The sequence below is a fragment of the Oratosquilla oratoria genome, chromosome 35 (assembly GCF_046742065.1).
Source record: "Oratosquilla oratoria isolate Oo_2021 chromosome 35, ASM4674206v1, whole genome shotgun sequence".
In the NCBI taxonomy this organism is placed as follows: domain Eukaryota; kingdom Metazoa; phylum Arthropoda; class Malacostraca; order Stomatopoda; family Squillidae; genus Oratosquilla; species Oratosquilla oratoria.
This window is the reverse complement of record NC_134811.1, coordinates 16,660,444-16,678,448: the sequence shown is the minus strand read 5'-3', so window position 1 is coordinate 16,678,448 and position 18,005 is coordinate 16,660,444. Positions and strand designations below refer to the sequence as shown.

General features: G+C 39.1%; 2 protein-coding genes across 2 annotated transcripts in view; both read left to right on the top strand.

The window, feature by feature from the left end:
- LOC143018680 (uncharacterized) overlaps positions 1-10,048 on the top strand; it is a 10,102-nt gene extending 54 nt beyond the window's left edge. The window contains exons 1-5 of the mRNA XM_076174267.1: positions 1-1,896; positions 4,913-4,994; positions 7,132-7,171; positions 8,522-8,766; positions 9,960-10,048. The exon at positions 1-1,896 is cut by the window's left edge and continues 54 nt beyond it. Coding sequence (XP_076030382.1) covers positions 1-1,896; positions 4,913-4,994; positions 7,132-7,171; positions 8,522-8,766; positions 9,960-10,048 — 2,352 coding nt within the window. The remainder of the gene's footprint in view (positions 1,897-4,912; positions 4,995-7,131; positions 7,172-8,521; positions 8,767-9,959) is intronic.
- A 2,954-nt stretch (positions 10,049-13,002) lies between these two features.
- cathD (cathepsin D) overlaps positions 13,003-18,005 on the top strand; it is a 30,093-nt gene continuing 25,090 nt past the window's right edge. Inside the window, exon 1 of the mRNA XM_076174059.1 lies at positions 13,003-13,159. Coding sequence (XP_076030174.1) covers positions 13,101-13,159 — 59 coding nt within the window. The 5' untranslated portion in view covers positions 13,003-13,100. The remainder of the gene's footprint in view (positions 13,160-18,005) is intronic.

Below are 18,005 nucleotides of genomic sequence, written 5' to 3'. Positions count from 1 at the left end.
CTGAAGGAACTAACGCTAGAAGAGGACCCAATGTTTATTGCCCTCACGGAGACTCACCTGGCTACCAACGTGAAAGACTCTGAGATAGGAATAACCAACTACACCCTATATAGAGCTGACAGAGAGGGACGAAGCCATGGTGGTGTAATGGTCTACCTCAGGCACGATCTAGCTGCCCACACCAAGACACTATTATCCCACTCAAACGGGGTGATAGAACTCCTAGTCTTACACATCACCAACATAAATCTAATAATTGTAAACTGCTACCGCCCACCTCAGTGCAATCTCGAAAGCTTCTCAAAAGCTTTGGAAAAACTGAACGAAGTGCTAGAGACCACCCCACATGCCAGGACAGATGTCATCATCTGTGGTGATTTTAACTTCCCCTTTATATGCTGGCCTGATGGTAGATCCAGTGGGGGCACTCTAGAAGATCAAGCCCAAGCAAAACTCCTTCTAGAGATCGCCGATAAACTGTTCCTAAACCAGCACATAATGGAGCCGACTAGAAGGAACAACATATTGGACCTCTTTTTTACCAATAATCAAGAGTCGGTCAGCAATTGCAGGTCAGAGAAAACAATCTTCTCTGACCACAATATAGTTTACATCAACACAACTTACATCAAAAGTAAGACACCGCAGGATTCCATGACTCCTCCGAACATGACACCTTTCGCCAGCTTCAACTTCTTCAGTCAAAAGGTAGACTGGGATCAATTACAACAAGACCTCAGGAAGATAGACTGGAAACTGGAACTGCAGGGATCTGATCCCAACACCACTCTCAACACACTATTGAGGATTCTGCTGGAGGTGTGCACTGCTTATGTGCCAAGGAAAAGCAACAAAAAGGATCGCAGATACTCCATCCCGCGAGACAGAAAAATCCTTATGCGAAAACGTGCCAACCTCAACCTAAAACTCGTTAACAATACCAATGAGACCCAAAGGCTCATAATCTCCTCAAAAATAGAGGACATAGAGCAGAAAATTAAACACTCACACGAGGAGCAGAGAAGAACAGAGGAACACCAAGCTATAGAAAACATAAGGCACAACCCGAAATTCTTCTACAGCTACTGTAAGAAGTTCCTCAAAACCAAGTCACAGATTGGGCCCCTAGTGACAGAACAAGGCACTATAACAGATGCCCCAAAGGAAACCTGCCAGATACTGGCACACCAATATAACAGTGTGTTCAGCATACCTAAGACACAGAAGGAAATCCTTGATCCCACAACCTTCTTCAACCAGACGCCCAAGAACCTGAACCAGCTTACCAACATTCGAGTGACTGAACAGGACATCAAAAAGGCGATAAAGGAGCTTAGGAGTAACTCGACAGCAGGACCAGACGGTGTACCAGCAATCCTACTCCTAAAATGCTGCGAGGTCTTGGCAGCTCCAATACATATGTTGTGGCTAGCCTCCTTTGACAAAGGAGAGATCCCGGCACTGCTCAAACAAGCCATCATAAGCCCAATATATAAAGGAGGAGACCGGACCTTGCCAAAAAATTATCGACCTGTCGCCCTTACATCACATATTGTCAAAGTAATTGAGAAATGTGTAAGGGACAAGCTGTTCACTTACCTTGAGGTGAATAACCTCATCAAAGAGAATCAACATGGCTTCAGGAAAGGTCGATCATGCCTTTCAAACCTACTGGCACACTATGACTGGCTACTACGGAACCTGTCGGAGGGGAGAAATGTTGACGTAGTATTCCTAGATTTTGCTAAAGCCTTCGACAAGGTGGACCACGGTGTCCTCCTCCATAAGGCAAGGGATCTAGGAATCTCGGGGAAGCTAGGAGTCTGGCTCTTCAACTTTCTGACAGACCGTACACAAGCAGTCGCAGTTGATGGTGTGAAGTCAACCGAATCCAAGGTAATAAGCGGAGTACCACAAGGATCTGTGCTTGGCCCCCTCCTATTCCTTGTCCATATGAATGACATAAATAGTAGGGTGGACTCAACCCTCCTGTCTTTTGCCGATGACACCCACATCAGCCATGCTGTGCGGGAAAGTGGGGATGTGCAACATCTACAAGACGATCTCAACTCAGTTTATGCATGGGCCAACAACAGCAACATGCAATTCAACGATGAGAAGTTCGAGGTCTTGAGATATGGCACAAATCAAGGCATTAAAGACGACACTGAGCTGCACACGGAGAGAGGTATGAAAATCACACCAAAAGCCCATGTGAAAAGCCTGGGCATTCACTTAAGTGATGATGCCACTTTCCAACACTACATCATGCACTCAGTAAATAGAGCAAGAGGGATGGCCAGCTGGGTCCTAAGGACCTTCTCCTCAAGAGAGGTTCAAGTGATGCTTACCCTCTGGAAGTCGCTTATCCAACCGATACTGGACTATTGTAGCCAACTCTGGTCACCACACAAACACAGAGACATCCAGATGCTTGAAGCTGTCCAACGGAACTACACCAGGTGCATCAAAGGGATGCAAGATCTCAACTATTGGGATTGCCTGGGAGCACTAGGCCTATACTCTCAACAGAGGAGGAGAGAAAGATACAGGGCCATTTACACATGGAAAATCCTTGAGGGACTTGTTCCGGACCCCACGCCCTCTACAATCAAGCCATACCACAGTATAAGGCATGGGCGTAAATGTGAGAGACAAACTCTCCCATCAAGAGCCCCGGAGAGGATTAAGACCCTACTGGCAACCAGCCTAGGCCATGAGGGTCCAAAAATCTTCAACGCCCTCCCAAAGGAGGTGAGAGAGAAAAACTAAATGCTCGGTGGACAGCTTCAAACATGCACTGGACAGGTTCCTGCGGAAGGTGCCAGACGAGCCTCCAGTGCCAGGCTACACTGCCATAAGTAGGTTCTCTCAAAACACACTACCAGACCAACTGACCCTCGCAAGGAAGGACAACAGGACTGGCAGCAGCGGTAGTCCACTACGGCTGTGAGGATCGACCTCAGAACTTCACTAAGTAAACTAAGTAAGTAAGTATACGAATGTGTAGCCTACATATATGCATATTTACAGTCACTAGTGCATGTGTGTAAAATCATGTTCATCGTTTAGCTTTCATAAATTACAAAAAAGTCTTGGACTCAGTAAAACGATTTGCAATACTAAATTCTATTCGCAATCACGGTGCAAAAGAACATATAGTGATGATTCTACGGAATGCTTATACAAAAGGTAAATCTGTAATTGTTTTTCTCTCAATATTTCCCCTGCAACTCTCATGACGTTGCACCAACCAGGATGGAAACATAGCAGTCATTTTTCTGTTAAAGTCCAATATAGTGTTCTTTTACGACGAATAAGTTCGGAAAAATACTACCTATATTTTCCTATACAATCACCATTTTTTACAATTGTTGGACGCCAGTTTTGTATAGCCCAGAAAAATCAAATAGAAATAGTTACTCATAAAAATACGTTTTCTATTTTAACTCAAACATAGAAAACGTACAGTAATCTGTTGTGTTGACGGTGCTTGAGAGATTATCATAGAAAAAGGCAAATAGCAGTGATATGAAGTTGTAAAACTATATTTGCTTGATATATTGCTAGCGGTTTTTTGTAAAGTTAAGACTATTTGCCTAAAAATGTATAAACGTGGTAACTAATGTAAAAGGTGTTACATATAATGTATGTTTTAGTGAATGTTTGTTCATTTTTCTTTCTTTCTTTCTTTCTTTCTTTCTTTCTTTCGTTTTACAATCGTATACACAGAGATAGAAATAGAATGTGTAATATTGCGAAGATTTCACAATAGAGCATTTGACAATTATTTCCATTGTGGTCCTCTTACAAAGAATCCAGATACACGTAAACAAAAAGTAATATAACTAAGAAAAGAACATGTTAAATCAAAATAAATATTTGAAATAAATATTTTAGACATGATTCATTATGCAGAGGAAGAAAAAACTAATGTATAGAGCTAAGATCAGAAGATGTTAATCATATTAAGTTCTTACAAATAATAATCTTTGGCGTAACTCATCATGAAAGAAAACACCTGAATTATAAACAAAAAGAATATAGTAATGATATAATTATAACAAAATTTGAAATGATAATAATAATCATATCATAATAATACTAATACATGAGTAATACTGATATCAACTTTACAAAAAAAATATGACAAACAGAAATTGACTAGAATTACAATGGCTGCAATCACGCGAAAAATGACAAATAAGCATGAAGAAAAAAAAACATTTAAGCTTTGGAAATAGCACCACGATATAGAAAATAATTAAAAAAGAATAAAAGATTCCTGATTTCTGGCTGTCAATTGAGAACTGAAGAGATTTTAACCTGACCCTTAATATTGTTGTTGTTGTTGTTGTTGTTGTTTCTTCTTCTTCTTCTTCTTCTTCTTCTTCTTCTTCTTCTTCTTCTTCTTCTTCTTCTTCTTCTTCTTCTTCTTCTTCTTCTTCTTCTTCTTCTTCTTCCTCTTCTTCCACCCCCCCCCCCACCCATCTCAGCTCCTCATAGATGACGGGTCATCCCTGCATCCACCAGCTACCCTGGGTCAAACAGAATGCAATATGGTCGTTTCACTTTATATATATATATAATGTGTGTGTGTGTGTGTGTGTGTGCGTGTGTGCCGGTGTTATACATCTCCAGACTTGACATGGCTGACTCATCGCGTGACAGTGTATCTTACGTAACTTCGCCCAAATATCCATTCGCTCAAAGTTAGCATTGATTTACCTCTCGTTATATCCCCAAAGACGGTCGACATAAATCATCTTGCACTGAGTACAGTTCTTTGTACTTTCAACCAATACGTAGCATACATACACACATGTATTCACTCTCAGCTCTTACCGCCGTCAAATTAATTATATTCCCTAGTCACCTGAATTTGATTTGACTCTATTTTCTTTGTCGTCAGATATCCTGGAGTTTAAGGAAAATGCTAGGAGATGTTTGTGCCGATATATTCCAGGAAATGCAGTCATATCTCTACCCAGAGAGTAGGTCGTAACTCCTATAGTGGACCGCCATTAAAACAAAAGAAAGTTGCGGATACCTACCCGACAGCATTGTCAGTACCGAAGGATTACAAAGGCGGAGCATGCCGACAGGAGACCTTTTGGTCCATAACTAGGGTCGGATGCGGAAAAATAATAATAATGATAAATAAATAAAAATAAATTATAATAACATAAATAGTAATAAATAAAATAAATAAATGCATAGGTATAGTTAAAGAGTAAACAAACAGGTAAATAGTAAATAATAATAATATGCCATATAACTAATAATAAATGAAAATCAAGCAAATAATAATAAACAAACAAACAAATAACTTCAAATAGGACGATTCCCAACCACGAATGATAAGATGACCTGTGACCGATGGATCATTTGGTAGCAGAGGGAGAAAGCAGAAAGGAGAGGACCTCTAGATCGAGAGAGACCAACCCATTAAACTCCGATGACAAGATTCCTTGTCATTTGGTCAAATAAAACAAAAAATCATAAAACACCAAAATGTTTGATCAAACACCAGAAAAATATGACGTCAGTCCTCGCTTCGCGAAGCGAGGACTGACGTCATATTTTTCTGGTGTTTGATCAAACATTTTGGTGTTTTATGATTTTTTGTTTTATTTGACCAAATGACAAGGAATCTTGTCATCGGAGTTTAATGGGCTAAATAATGAAAGTAAAACGCCGACCACAGGGAAACCCATCCATTAGAGAAGCTTGCGAGTGAGCTGACTACCGGAAGGTATGATGGAACGAAGGAGAAGGGGGTGGCGGGGAAGAATGGGGTGACAAGAAACCTTAGTAAAGAATATTAGCTTCCAGTCTTTCTGTGCCTCCTACCCTAAGCCTACATTCCTACCACCTCTCTCTCTCTCTCTCTCTCTCTCTCTCTCTCTCTCTCTCTCTCTCTCTCTCTCTCTCTCTCTCTCTCTCTCTCTCTTTCTCTATTACACACATAAACACACACACGCATACAGGTACATAACTACTTGGGATAGCATAGAAGGCGACATAGCCCAAGCTAGAACAACACACACACACACACACACACACACACACACACACACACACACACACACACACACACACACACACACACGCACGCACGCACGCACGCGCAATCACTTAATACATGATAGGTAAGATGGAGGAGAGGGGGGAGGGGGAGAGAGGGTGTAGTGTATTATGTACGTCTTAAGACAGAAAGAAATTATTAAGGAAACACCACCATTGCACATGCATAATTCTTTCTAAACATTGTTCATGCCAGAGAACTAACAGGGCTACCTCAGATGGTATAACCTAATCTTTATTCCACTGTTAATATTCGGCGTACTGGGGTGACAAACCTTGGGTGACGATTCTTCATGTGAGCGTTCTGGGGTGACAATTCTTCATGTGACCTGAGCTATCTCCCGAACTCTAAAGATATGGTCTTACGTGCCAAGATTGGCTTTGTAGCGCCGATGATAAGAAAATGAGGTATTCATAATCAGCTACATCGTCCCCCGTCGACCATTTTGTTTTGGCCCGTGAGATTAAAAAAATAGAAAAGATAATAAAATCCCCATCCAGGATACCAACGAAGCACGCGGGTGCTGATTCATATTCTGCAGTTGCCGTCCATTTGTCAAGAATCAACTGTGGACCATTATCTAAACCGCGGAAGATAATTTTACGAAAACCAGCTAAACTATAGATTACATCAGTGTTCTGAGGGTTATATCTATACCACGCTCTCAGTTGACTTAAAAGACATTCCTGAAATTTAACAATCTAAAAAGAAGCCTAAAGACATTTCTGTTTCAGAGATGTTATGATCAAGAACTTGGGATTATAATTGATGCGTATAAGCTGTGAAATCACGAGGGATTATGAATGATGAAAATAAAACGTGAAATTAGGAGAATGGTGGATCCTGTTAGAACCGTCCAGAAGACTCTTCAGGTTCTCTAAGGAAGGCACCAGATAAACTCCAACAAGCTAATATCAGTGAAACACTTCAGATATGAAATAACACGGTGCAGAAAAATTCTTGAAAATAAGAAGTCTAGAAAGCAGATATATAACAATGCGTAAATAAGATTATCAACAAAATTAGACGTTCATGCTTTCCAGTATATCAGAGAACCAATACTTCAAGTCATTTTCATCGAAGGTAACATTTCTGTCCATAGCATTACTCAGTGTATCTCACTTACGACCAAGACGCGGTGAGTAACACATGGTTCACTTGTAATGTGGAGCTCTGTCCGGTCGTCTAGAATTATCATATGTAGGATCACCACCGGACACGACAAGAGGCTCTCTAGTTGTGTCTGAAACCTAGAATCTCTCCCTATTCGCCGCGTCGTTGCATGCCATACAGGGCGTCCAATCCAACTAACTGCCGCCGTCATAGCTAGTTATGAATTTGCTATTGGTTTCGGTTTGGGTAAATGTAGTTCACAGGTGGCCATGCTCGAATACTGTGTATAGCTCGCTCATGAGTGCCACGGTCGGTAATGGTGTTTTAGTTGCTCGCGTCTACTCTATCATTTCCGGGTACTCGCCGTTACTATGCTATAAAACTACATGTGGCCACAGATAGTGTAGACGGGTCTCAATATATCTTCACATGTGTGTGTGTGTGTGTGTGTGTGTGTGTGTGTGTGTGTGTGTATTCACTTGGTCTTTGGATCACGTGTTGGACTCGTGATCGACAGCTATTTCCCTCCTGGAAGAGAGCTCAGAGCTCGTAGGTCCGATCTATGGGTAATGCTATGACCTTGCACACATACACACCCCCAACTCCCCGCCCACGAGAGTTGGAGTAACACCCCTCAGCGCTGCGATACTGATATTATTTCAGCCCCGGGCGAGGGTCGAACCCGGACCTCCGTAGTGGCAGGCCAGAGCTTTAACCACAGCGCCATGAGAGTGTGTGTGTGTGTGTGTGTGTGTGTGTGTGTGTGTGTGTGTGTGTGTGTGTGTGTGTGTGTGTGTGTGTGTGTGTGTGAGAGAGAGAGAGAGAGAGAGAAAGAGAGAGAGCGCATACACACGAATGATTGCGTGTTGTGACTCATGAGACTGGCGACAACATCCTTCGCTTACTAGAACCACGAGACATTGAGTCAGTCACTGGTATGAGCTGAGCTAAACTTAAGTGATGGAATCAACATTTTATTCTCTGTTGTTTATTAATTCTTTGTTTTATTGGTTTTGTTTTAACTTATCTTGTTTCATTTCAGTTCTATATATTATACTATGTTATTCTATTCTATTTCATTTTCTTCTATTTTATTCTGTTCTATCCTAATATATAATCATGCATGTGTGTGTGTGTGTGTTTATGTACATTTATTTCTTTATTTATCGACTCCTTCATTCATTTACTTATTTATCTATCTATTAATTCATTCATTACTTACTTATTCTTTCATTGTTTATTTACCTATTGTTATTTATGTATTAATTTATTCATTTCTTTGTTTGAATGTTTGAGGTTATTCCGTCATTATTGATGCAGCCGAGATGGATTTCCACAGAGGCCCCCTAAAGGAGTCACACCAGAGGCGATCTTTACTACGTCAACAAACGGTCACCACTCCGTCCTAAGTATTTTAGGCTCTCGCTACATCAATTTTGAACAGAATCAAAACTGGTCTACGTCCATGCCATCGTCCACATTGCGTCCCCACTGCGTCCAAGCCGGTCCTCACTACGTCCTGGCAATTTTGGCAGGACGTGGTGAAGACGGGCCCTGGCGTGACTGTGAGTGTGCGCAGAAGTTTGTGTGCAAACTTTGCCTTCTCAAAAGTATGTGCGCGCGCACCCATGGCGGCGGCAAAGCCATTTCGTTTGCAATGGAAGCGCTAGTAAGAAGAGAGAGGAAAAAAAAGTATTATTGGTTTGACGATTGGCAAGTTACCATATTTTTTTTTTATAATTTATAAGTTGATGTTTGCGCGGAACTTTTTTAATGAATGGATTTTAATATCATTTGAAAACATTGTGTGAGCACATTTTTTCTTTATGTGCGTTAGTTGTAAAACATGTGTGCGCAGTGGTTAGAGTTCCCGGCTGCCACTACGGCGGTCCGGGTTCGAATCCCGCCCAGGGCTGAAATTATTTCAGTATTGCTGCGCTACGAGTCGTTACTCCAACTCTCGTGGACGGGGAGCTGTGTGTGTGTGTGCGTGTAACCCATAGATTGTTCTACATGAGCTCTGAGCTCTCTCCCAGGAGGGATATAGCTGTCGATCACGAGTCCAACACGTGATTCAAGACCATGGTGAATCACATGCGCACAGCTTAGGGGGAACGTTGGTGCAGCAGCCTCTACACCTCACCACGATAGCTTAATCCTGCTTGGTAAGGTTGTACGTATGATGAGAAATGCATGTGAAGTGTTTGTCTTTTTTTACTTTTTATGTTGGAATGGCTGTGGATATGAATGAAGTCTGAAACCACTAATCAGCTCGATCATACTGATTATGTGCTAACATATGAATGTGACGTTGGTATACCGCACCTCTGATGTCCGCCGTTGCGGAGAGGGGCTGGGAAGCCATGAAAGTACTTTTGCACTCTCCGAGAATTGAACCCGGGCCTTCCGTATTTCGAGTTTATTTATTTGTATTTTGGATCATATTCAGGTTGATATAGAACATATCCTAAAATTAAAGTAGTATAAGAAAATCTATAAAAAAAATATAGATGCTGTGAAAATAGGATAGTTAAATGAAGAAGTAAGAAATAGAAAATAGAAAAATTATAAGTCACGCCAGAGGAGGATACTTAAATCATTGCAGAGGAGCAAAAAATAAACACCAAAAATAAAACCTGAATCATTATATTTACATATAATTCAGGTTTTCTTTTATTCATTCATACTGTGGTGTATTCCGTTGTCTTTTTTATCGCGATTACATCATTCAAGAGATTTTATATCTCAATCTTATCAGTGTGTACTTCACATCAGGCTGTGTATGTAGTATACAAAGGAGATACAAACAGCAACAGACCTATTGGACCTTATGGATCTGCTTACTAACTGACCACTGACTTAATCTATGTGTATAAGCTCACGATACTGAGAAATAAGGGAGACTGAGGTGGGGCTCCATATCTAGGCGTTTTGTTTGGGTCAAATGTATTTGAACTCACAACATGAAAGGATAGTTTATTCCAGACATTTACAATGCTGTTAAATACATTTTTTGTTCACTGGTGTTTGATCTCTTATAGACTATCTTTAACCATTATTTCTTGTGGTATTAATACGGTCTACAACAAAACTCATGTTGTGAGTTCTATGGTTCATATTAACGAAGCTAAGGAACATTTTAAAGAATCCAATTAAACCATCCCTCATTCTACGTTTGCATAAACTAAACTAATAAATTTCACTTAGACGTTCTTCAAAGGGTTTATCATGTAAACGAGGAATCATTTTAGTGATCTTACGTTACACTCTTTCTAATTTGTCAATGCATTTTACAAGATATGGAGACAAAACCTGAACACAGCATTTGAGATTAGGTCTTATAAGACAATGGAAGTGACAGTTGCTGACAAGTCTATCAAAACACTAAATGTGAGGACGGAGCCTTTTATAGTACGACGTTCCGCTTGTTACTTGAAAAAGATGGTGTTTATTTCGATACTCTTACAAGAGAATTGTATAGAGTAATTATTACCTTTTCAATCTTGCGTTCAAATGTTCTTCCAATAAGTCCTAATATTTGCTGGGCAGTTTTGAAGCTTTAGTGCACTGGAGTGTCGGTTTTTAGATCCTTAGATACTGTGACCCCGAGGTCTTTTTCTTTATCTGATTTCTGAAGTTGGTTACCGTTTGTGGAATAAACATTACAGTTGTTTTTGTTGCCTATGTGTACAACTTTACTTTTATCGGTGTTAAATTCCATTTGTCACTCAATCAAACGATAACTCAGACTGTAATTAATGCCCATCTGCTGCATTACTAATTTTACTAACGGTTTTATTGCCATCCGCATTTTTTTTCTTATTTTGCATAGCAGACCGCTATCCATATAATATAAATAAATAAAAAATAGAACCGGGTCAAGTACACTACATTAGACCAGCGTTTCCCAAACTGGGGTGCTGAAATCAATTATAAGGGGTGCTGGGAAGTGATGCACACAAAAATCGCATATGTCATTGATTACCTAGTTGTGCATATTTGTCTTTTTCTGTGTTATTTTATTTTTCTAGGGTGTTCTTATTTCTTCTACAAACAATATTGTCAATTTGTTTCAGTTCTAAGGAATCAATAAAATAAATCATCAAACAGTACACTTCACTTTCTTTTATCCTTCAAATAACAAGATAGGGGTTTTGGACTGTTTGGACATGACAACAGGGGGTGCTATGGTCGGAAAAGGTTGGAAAACGCTGATGAATTCCCATTGCTTACAACCCGTTGTTTTCTCTCATTTAGGCATTCTCTGACCCAGTTGTGAATATTATCCTAGATACCATATGATTATAATTTACTGAGTAGCCGATTGTGCGGGGTCGTATCAAACGCTTTTCGAAAATCCAAATATATTATAGCGACTGATTTGCTTACGTCATACATACTAAAAACATTAAATAAATCAAGGGGGTTGGTCAAAATTTAATGTTTTCTTCTAAAACTGTGTTGTGAGGTTTTTATTAAATTGTTAGCTTCAAGGAAGTCCACAATTTAATCCCACAGAACCATTTCCATAATTTGTCATATATTTGATGTTACCTCTTCTATATATCGGAGTTACATCAGACTTTCCTTTCTCGAGGTAATTTACCTGTAGTGAAGGCTATATTGAATAATCTTGTTAATGGTTTACAAATTTACTTTTTAGCTTTAATCAATGGGAAATCCTGTCTGGCGTGGCGTTTTATTTAGTTTTACTTTATCAGTCTGATGTGCAATTTCAATTTCAGTTACGGAAAAGTTTGCTATTATTTTATCAATACTGCCCAGTATAATAGCGTTCATCGTACACAAATTCACTTTGTTAAAAAAAACGACAGTATATCAGTCGTATACGAAGCTTCTGCGGCTTTTGTTTGTTGTAGAAACCATCCAGTTGTCAAACCAAAGGAGACCTGGGTTGCTAGGTTTGTCCTTTTTAAGGACAATCACAAAATTTCTTATTGTAGTCCTTTTATTTACTACATATTTCTTTCTTCACCTACTTCTTCTATTACAATGATGCCAGGCACTATAAGAAGGAATGTGGAGAAAAATCCAAGTGGCTTTGGATTGACAGTACCCGTTACTGTAAATGATGAAATTGTTTTTGATTTACTAATAGAGTGGTCAATGAATGGAATAGACTTAGTAACCATGTATTGAGAGCTAAAACTATCAGTTGTTTTAAGAAACGGTAAGATAACCTTATGAATGGGGATGACAGGTGGTGATGGATATGGAGCTGCCTAGTGTAGGCCTTATGATCTTGCAGTCTCCTTTATTATTATGTTCTCTGACTTGTGAAAATTTGCGTTTGGACAATATGAAAAGACAACTAAGCACATAAAGGCTTTGGATTATTTTACTGGCTCTCGTAAGATAACAGACACGTTCAAGAGGAACACTAAATTCAGCCACGGAACTCAGGATTTTAAATTCGATAGTCTTGACAGCTATGCTATGCAGTTAGTCGATCATCGGACCAAACTGTTATATATAGGAAAGTAATCACACTTGAAAATGTTAACTTGCATAGGACAAATTGTTTATGTTTAATAGTAAAAAATCCTTTGCATTATCTGAAGAGTTACTTGATTATTTATAGGTGCAAAATATTCACTGTAGATAGATTAGTCGATAGACGTCAGTGTACCATAAATTTTATGTTTATGTGTGAAATATTTTTCAGGAAAGAACAAAGATTACATACCTCACTCTTGGCTATAAATACATGTCAACTTTACAAATGTTTTTTTTTTTTTCACACAGAATATGTCCTTTTTTATTCTAAGACGTCTGGCAACCCCGTCGGCCGTACCAGACTCCCAGGCATTCGCAGTCTGGTGTCATCGTACGAAGGACGTAGCTAGGAAACCACCGGGGTTACGGGCTGAAGTAAAGGATGAAGTTCGCTGTAATGTTTCTTGCCCTTGTGGCAATAGTTCATGGAGAACTAGCAAGGTAATTACTTCTATCAGTAGACAGTTAGAGTTTTGTAATTTTCACTTCTTTGTTAATAGAAGTTGTTTTCATCTGTTGTTGTGAAGGTGAGTCAGGTCATGTGATTCTGTGTAATGATTGCTAGTTCGATAGCCATTGTAATTTGTTAAGTAGTGTTCATTTCAACCAGTCATGTTGATTTTGCATTTCAGTGACAAATAGTACATTTCTATATATAATTTCACAATACAAAATTGGTTATGTAATGGAATAACCACTGACGTATATGTAATGTAGTTCTATTTATTTGTTTATAACTTTATTTATCAGTTGTCATGCGAACTATATTGATAGTGTAATGAGAAATATAATATCTAACCAAGATAAAGGCTTGATAAGCTTGGAGCGACTTGCACAACTCGTCTCTTCATGAATTTTATATTGATTAAAGAGCAGAATTAGGAAATTTTGCACCATGCAATTTTCAAACCTATTGTATTGTAATTTGTTAGATCCCAGAGTGGATGTGGAAGATCTATGTGGGTGTTGAGGGGGTGAAAGGATGCCATTAGGGCCAGTGTTTTACAAAATCTGAATAGTGAAATGTCATCAACATGAAGGTAAAGGAACACATGCAGTTTCTAGAGGATATAGCTGACATAACTAAAACATCCCAAAATGAATGCATAGTTTTGTTACTTAGTTCAAAATCTGATAAAAGTTTTTGCATGTGTGTATGAAGTGGAGGTGGTACTAAAAATCCACTTGGAATCCCAGGGGGCACCAACATGGAAAAGATTGGGAAACACTGGTTAAGGTTTAAAAGGGCTTTGGTGTGTGTACTTTTGCAGTAACAGCAGAGGATATTTCAACCAACCATGATATAATATATGGGATAGAAGGAAAGCAGTTAAGAGCAGTCAAGAGTTTTTATGAGAGTAGTAGAGCTTGTGTTAGGATTAGAAATGGAGAGAGTGAATGGTTTGAGGTAAAGGTGGGACTTTGTCAGGGATGTGTTATGTCACCCTGGCTGTTCAATCTTTACATGGATGGGGTGGTGCGAGAGGTGAATGCAAGGGTAATGGGTCAGGGGTTGGAGATGATTAAAGAAAATGGAGAAAAGTGGGAGGTGAGCCAGTTGTTGTTTGCTGATGACACTGTGCTTGTAGCAGGATCAGAGGAGGGATTGAGGAAGTTAGTGACAGAGTTTGAGGTGTGTAAAAGAAGGAAGCTGAAGATAAATGTGGGCAAAAGTAGGTGATGAGATGTACAAGGGGAGAGAGTGACAGCAGGCTGGAAGTGAGCATTAAGGGTGAAAGACTGGAGGAAGTAGATAGTTTTAGATACTTGGGTGTGAATGTGGCAGGAAAGGGAGGAGAGGGGGTGGAGGTAGAAATTAGATTGAGAGAAGCGAGTAAATGCCTTGGTGGATTGAAAAGTGTAATGAGAAATAGACATCTAGGAATGGATGCTAAGAGGAGGTTATATGAAGGAGTGATTGTGCCAACAGCTTTGTACGGGACAAAAACATGAGAGATGAAGAGAGAAGGAGTTTGAATGTGTTTGAGATGAAATATCTGAGAAGTATGATGGGGGTTACAAAGGATTACAAAGGCGGAGCATGCCGACAGGAGACCTTTTGATCCATATCTAGGTCGGATGCAAAAAAAAAAAAATCATATTAATAATAAATTAAAACTATAATAATGTAAATAACAAATAAAATACATAAATAAATGCATAGGTATAGTTGAATAACAAACAAACTGGTAAATAGTAAATGATAATAAATTGACATATAACTAATAATAAATGAAAATCAGACAGACAAATTATAACAAAACAAATAATATAACATAAATTATAATCATTACAGCATCTTACTTAGGTATTTATCTAGATGATTCTTAAAGCTTCGAACTGAACTACATTGCACTACCTGTGCAGGAAGTTTATTCCATTCATTAACTACACGGTTGGCAAAGTTGTTTCTACCTACTTCCAAATTGAATCTATTTCCGGACAGTTTGAGACCATTGTTTCTTGTCTGATTCTCATTCAATGTGAAAATTTGGTCACTTTTGATGTTGTCAATTCCCTTTAAAATCTTAAAGACCTGTATCAAGTCACCTCTGAGTCTACGCTTTTTTAGGGAAAACAGATTCATGCGCTTAAGTCGATTTTCGTATGATTTATTTTTGATATTTGGAATCAGTTTTGTGGCTCGCCGTTGTACTTTTTCCAGTCTGTCAATGTCTTTAATGAGATTCAGTGACCATACGGAAACAGCATATTCCAAATGTGGACGAACTAACGATTTATATAGCTTGTTAATGAGTGATGGACTTTTGAAATCAAAAGATCGTGCAATCAATCCCAGAATCTTATTTGCTTTCTCAGAGGCTGAAATACACTGCTTGGATGATTTGAGGTCGTTACTGATAATTACGCCGAGATCTTTTTCAATATCCACTTTTGTTAATGAATTTCCAAATAACTTGTAATCGTACTTACTGTTATTTTTACCTATGTGCATTACCTTGCATTTACTTGTGTTAAATTTCATTAGCCACTTTTCAGACCATTGCTGTAATTGATCTAAATCTTCTTGAATATCTAATTGGTTTGAGTGATCATTTGCCACTCCGCACAGTTTTGTATCATCAGCAAATTTGGAAACAGTAGATTTTAGTCCATGGTCTATATCATTTATATATACTATGAATAGAAGTGGCTGGATAGAGTGAGGAGGTGAGGAGGAGAACAGAGGTGGAAAGGGAACTGGGAGATAGGGTTGATGAAAGAGTATTAGGATGATTTGGACACATGGAAAGAATGAGTGAAGAAAGATTAGTAAAATAAGTGGAAGGCAGAGGTGGAAGGAGTGAATATGAGGGGGCATCCTAGGATGAGATGGATGGATGGGGTGAAAGGGGTATTACAAAAGAGAGGAATGTTTGTGGAGGAAGGATGGGAGAGGACAGAAGATAGGGGTGAATGGAGAGGGGTTGTGTATAGATGATGCTGTGATGCATGAGGGGGAGTGGATGGGGGGTGAGGAAGTATGTATGAGAAAAAAAATTGATGCAGCCCGAAGGGATTTCTCCCCATCTTCTCCTTTTCTGCATGGGGGACAGAGGGGGGGTGTCACCAAATTTATGAAGTGGCCTTGCTGTAGATGTGCTGTGTCTTGTGACACTGCTTCTGACCCAGGGCAGTGGACAGGATGCAGGGATGACCCTTCATCCAGGAGGTGCCAAGATAAGAGGGAGGGAGGAGGGCAGAGGGGAGTGGAATATATAGGAAATGGAATGGGTGGGAATGGTTTATATGCCTTTTTCTTTTTGGCTTCCCCCCGTGTAGGGGGAAAAAGCCTTTGGTATATGTATGTATGATAGTATTCAAATTAGATTGGGTAAAGCAGTATTTTTACAAATATTTTGTTTTCCAGTATGGAATAATTTTTTTTTTCAGTCTAAGAAAGTAATTTTCAATAGAAGTAAATGTTGGCGACAAAGAAAAGCTTCCCATTGCTTATGACAATTTGATATACAACTGAGAGGTTGCACTTGGTCAAACATAGAAATAACAGGCCAAGAATATAATCTTAGGGCTGGATAGTAAGTTGCAGGCTGCCACTCTGCTGATTATATGTAGTTCTAGTGTTTTCTCATTCTTGTTTTCCAGGTATTGAGTTTGGTGGTTTGTCTTGAAGGACTTGTTTAGTTATTTGAGTGTATGTGAGGCCTAATATTGTAGGGTTCTTCATTGATGGAAGGATTTGGCCAGTCCACACACCTCTCTTGGAATGCGTCACTCAATTTCAAGTAAAAGTTTGAAAGGTTTGACACACTTGACCCTCCAGATTGACTATTTGTCAGAATATTCATCTTTTTATTATATTTGACCCAAAAATCTTTCACAGTCCTTTCACATAGTTTCACTGTTGTGCTAGTCAATGATGTGTGTAGTCCAGGTTGAATTTTTTCTTGGAGCCTGTAGGAATGTTTCTTGCCTGCCTTGGGGATGGTAGTTACTATTTTGTTCACAGCTTTATCTAGTGATTGATACAGGGCTATTCCAAAGTATTCTTTCTCTGTATCGTCTGAGTACTCTTGGCAAATTGTTTATTTGGGAGATTATGTATACAAAGAGTTGTCTGATACTGAGTAAAATTGATGGTATCAAGATATTTAGTAAACTAAACATGTTTTTCAAAAGTAGCACATGAAGCCTGTTATGAGCCATGACTGATGATTCAGACAGAATAGTTGAAGATAAATAACAACTATAGTTTACATATAATTTATAACACTCCCCTTCCTCGTCTCTCATTGTGTGCCACCTCCATCATCCCCAATTTCCTTTTCACTTATGCCTGTTCATCTTTGTAGTTAATACACATACAGCAAGGAACATTTTCACCATATTTCTTTCATTTGAGAGAAAAAAATGTTCTGAAATTTATTCTCTATACAAAATTATATCTGCCTATCTAGCTACATACCAAAAGGTTTCTTCCCCCATCCAAGAGAGGTAGCCAGCCAAGGCATGCACCCATCCCCCGCCACCAATAAAATATTTTTAAACTTATTTTTTCCTAACTTCCAAGACTTGGTGATTACTTCATTTGCTATGGCTTGTAATTAGAAATTTATTTTCATTGGACATGAGCCATTTCTCATGTACTGACCTAACCTTCAACACATCATCAATCTGATTGGTTGCATCCAAGTCATTTTCCTTTATCATAAAGGTAATTTCCATAGCCTTTTGCATCTCTTGTTCCTTACATACCTTCCATGAAGTGGTGTGATCTTTCTGCCAGTCAAAAATTGTGACTTCTCCAGTCTTCTCAGCTATGTCT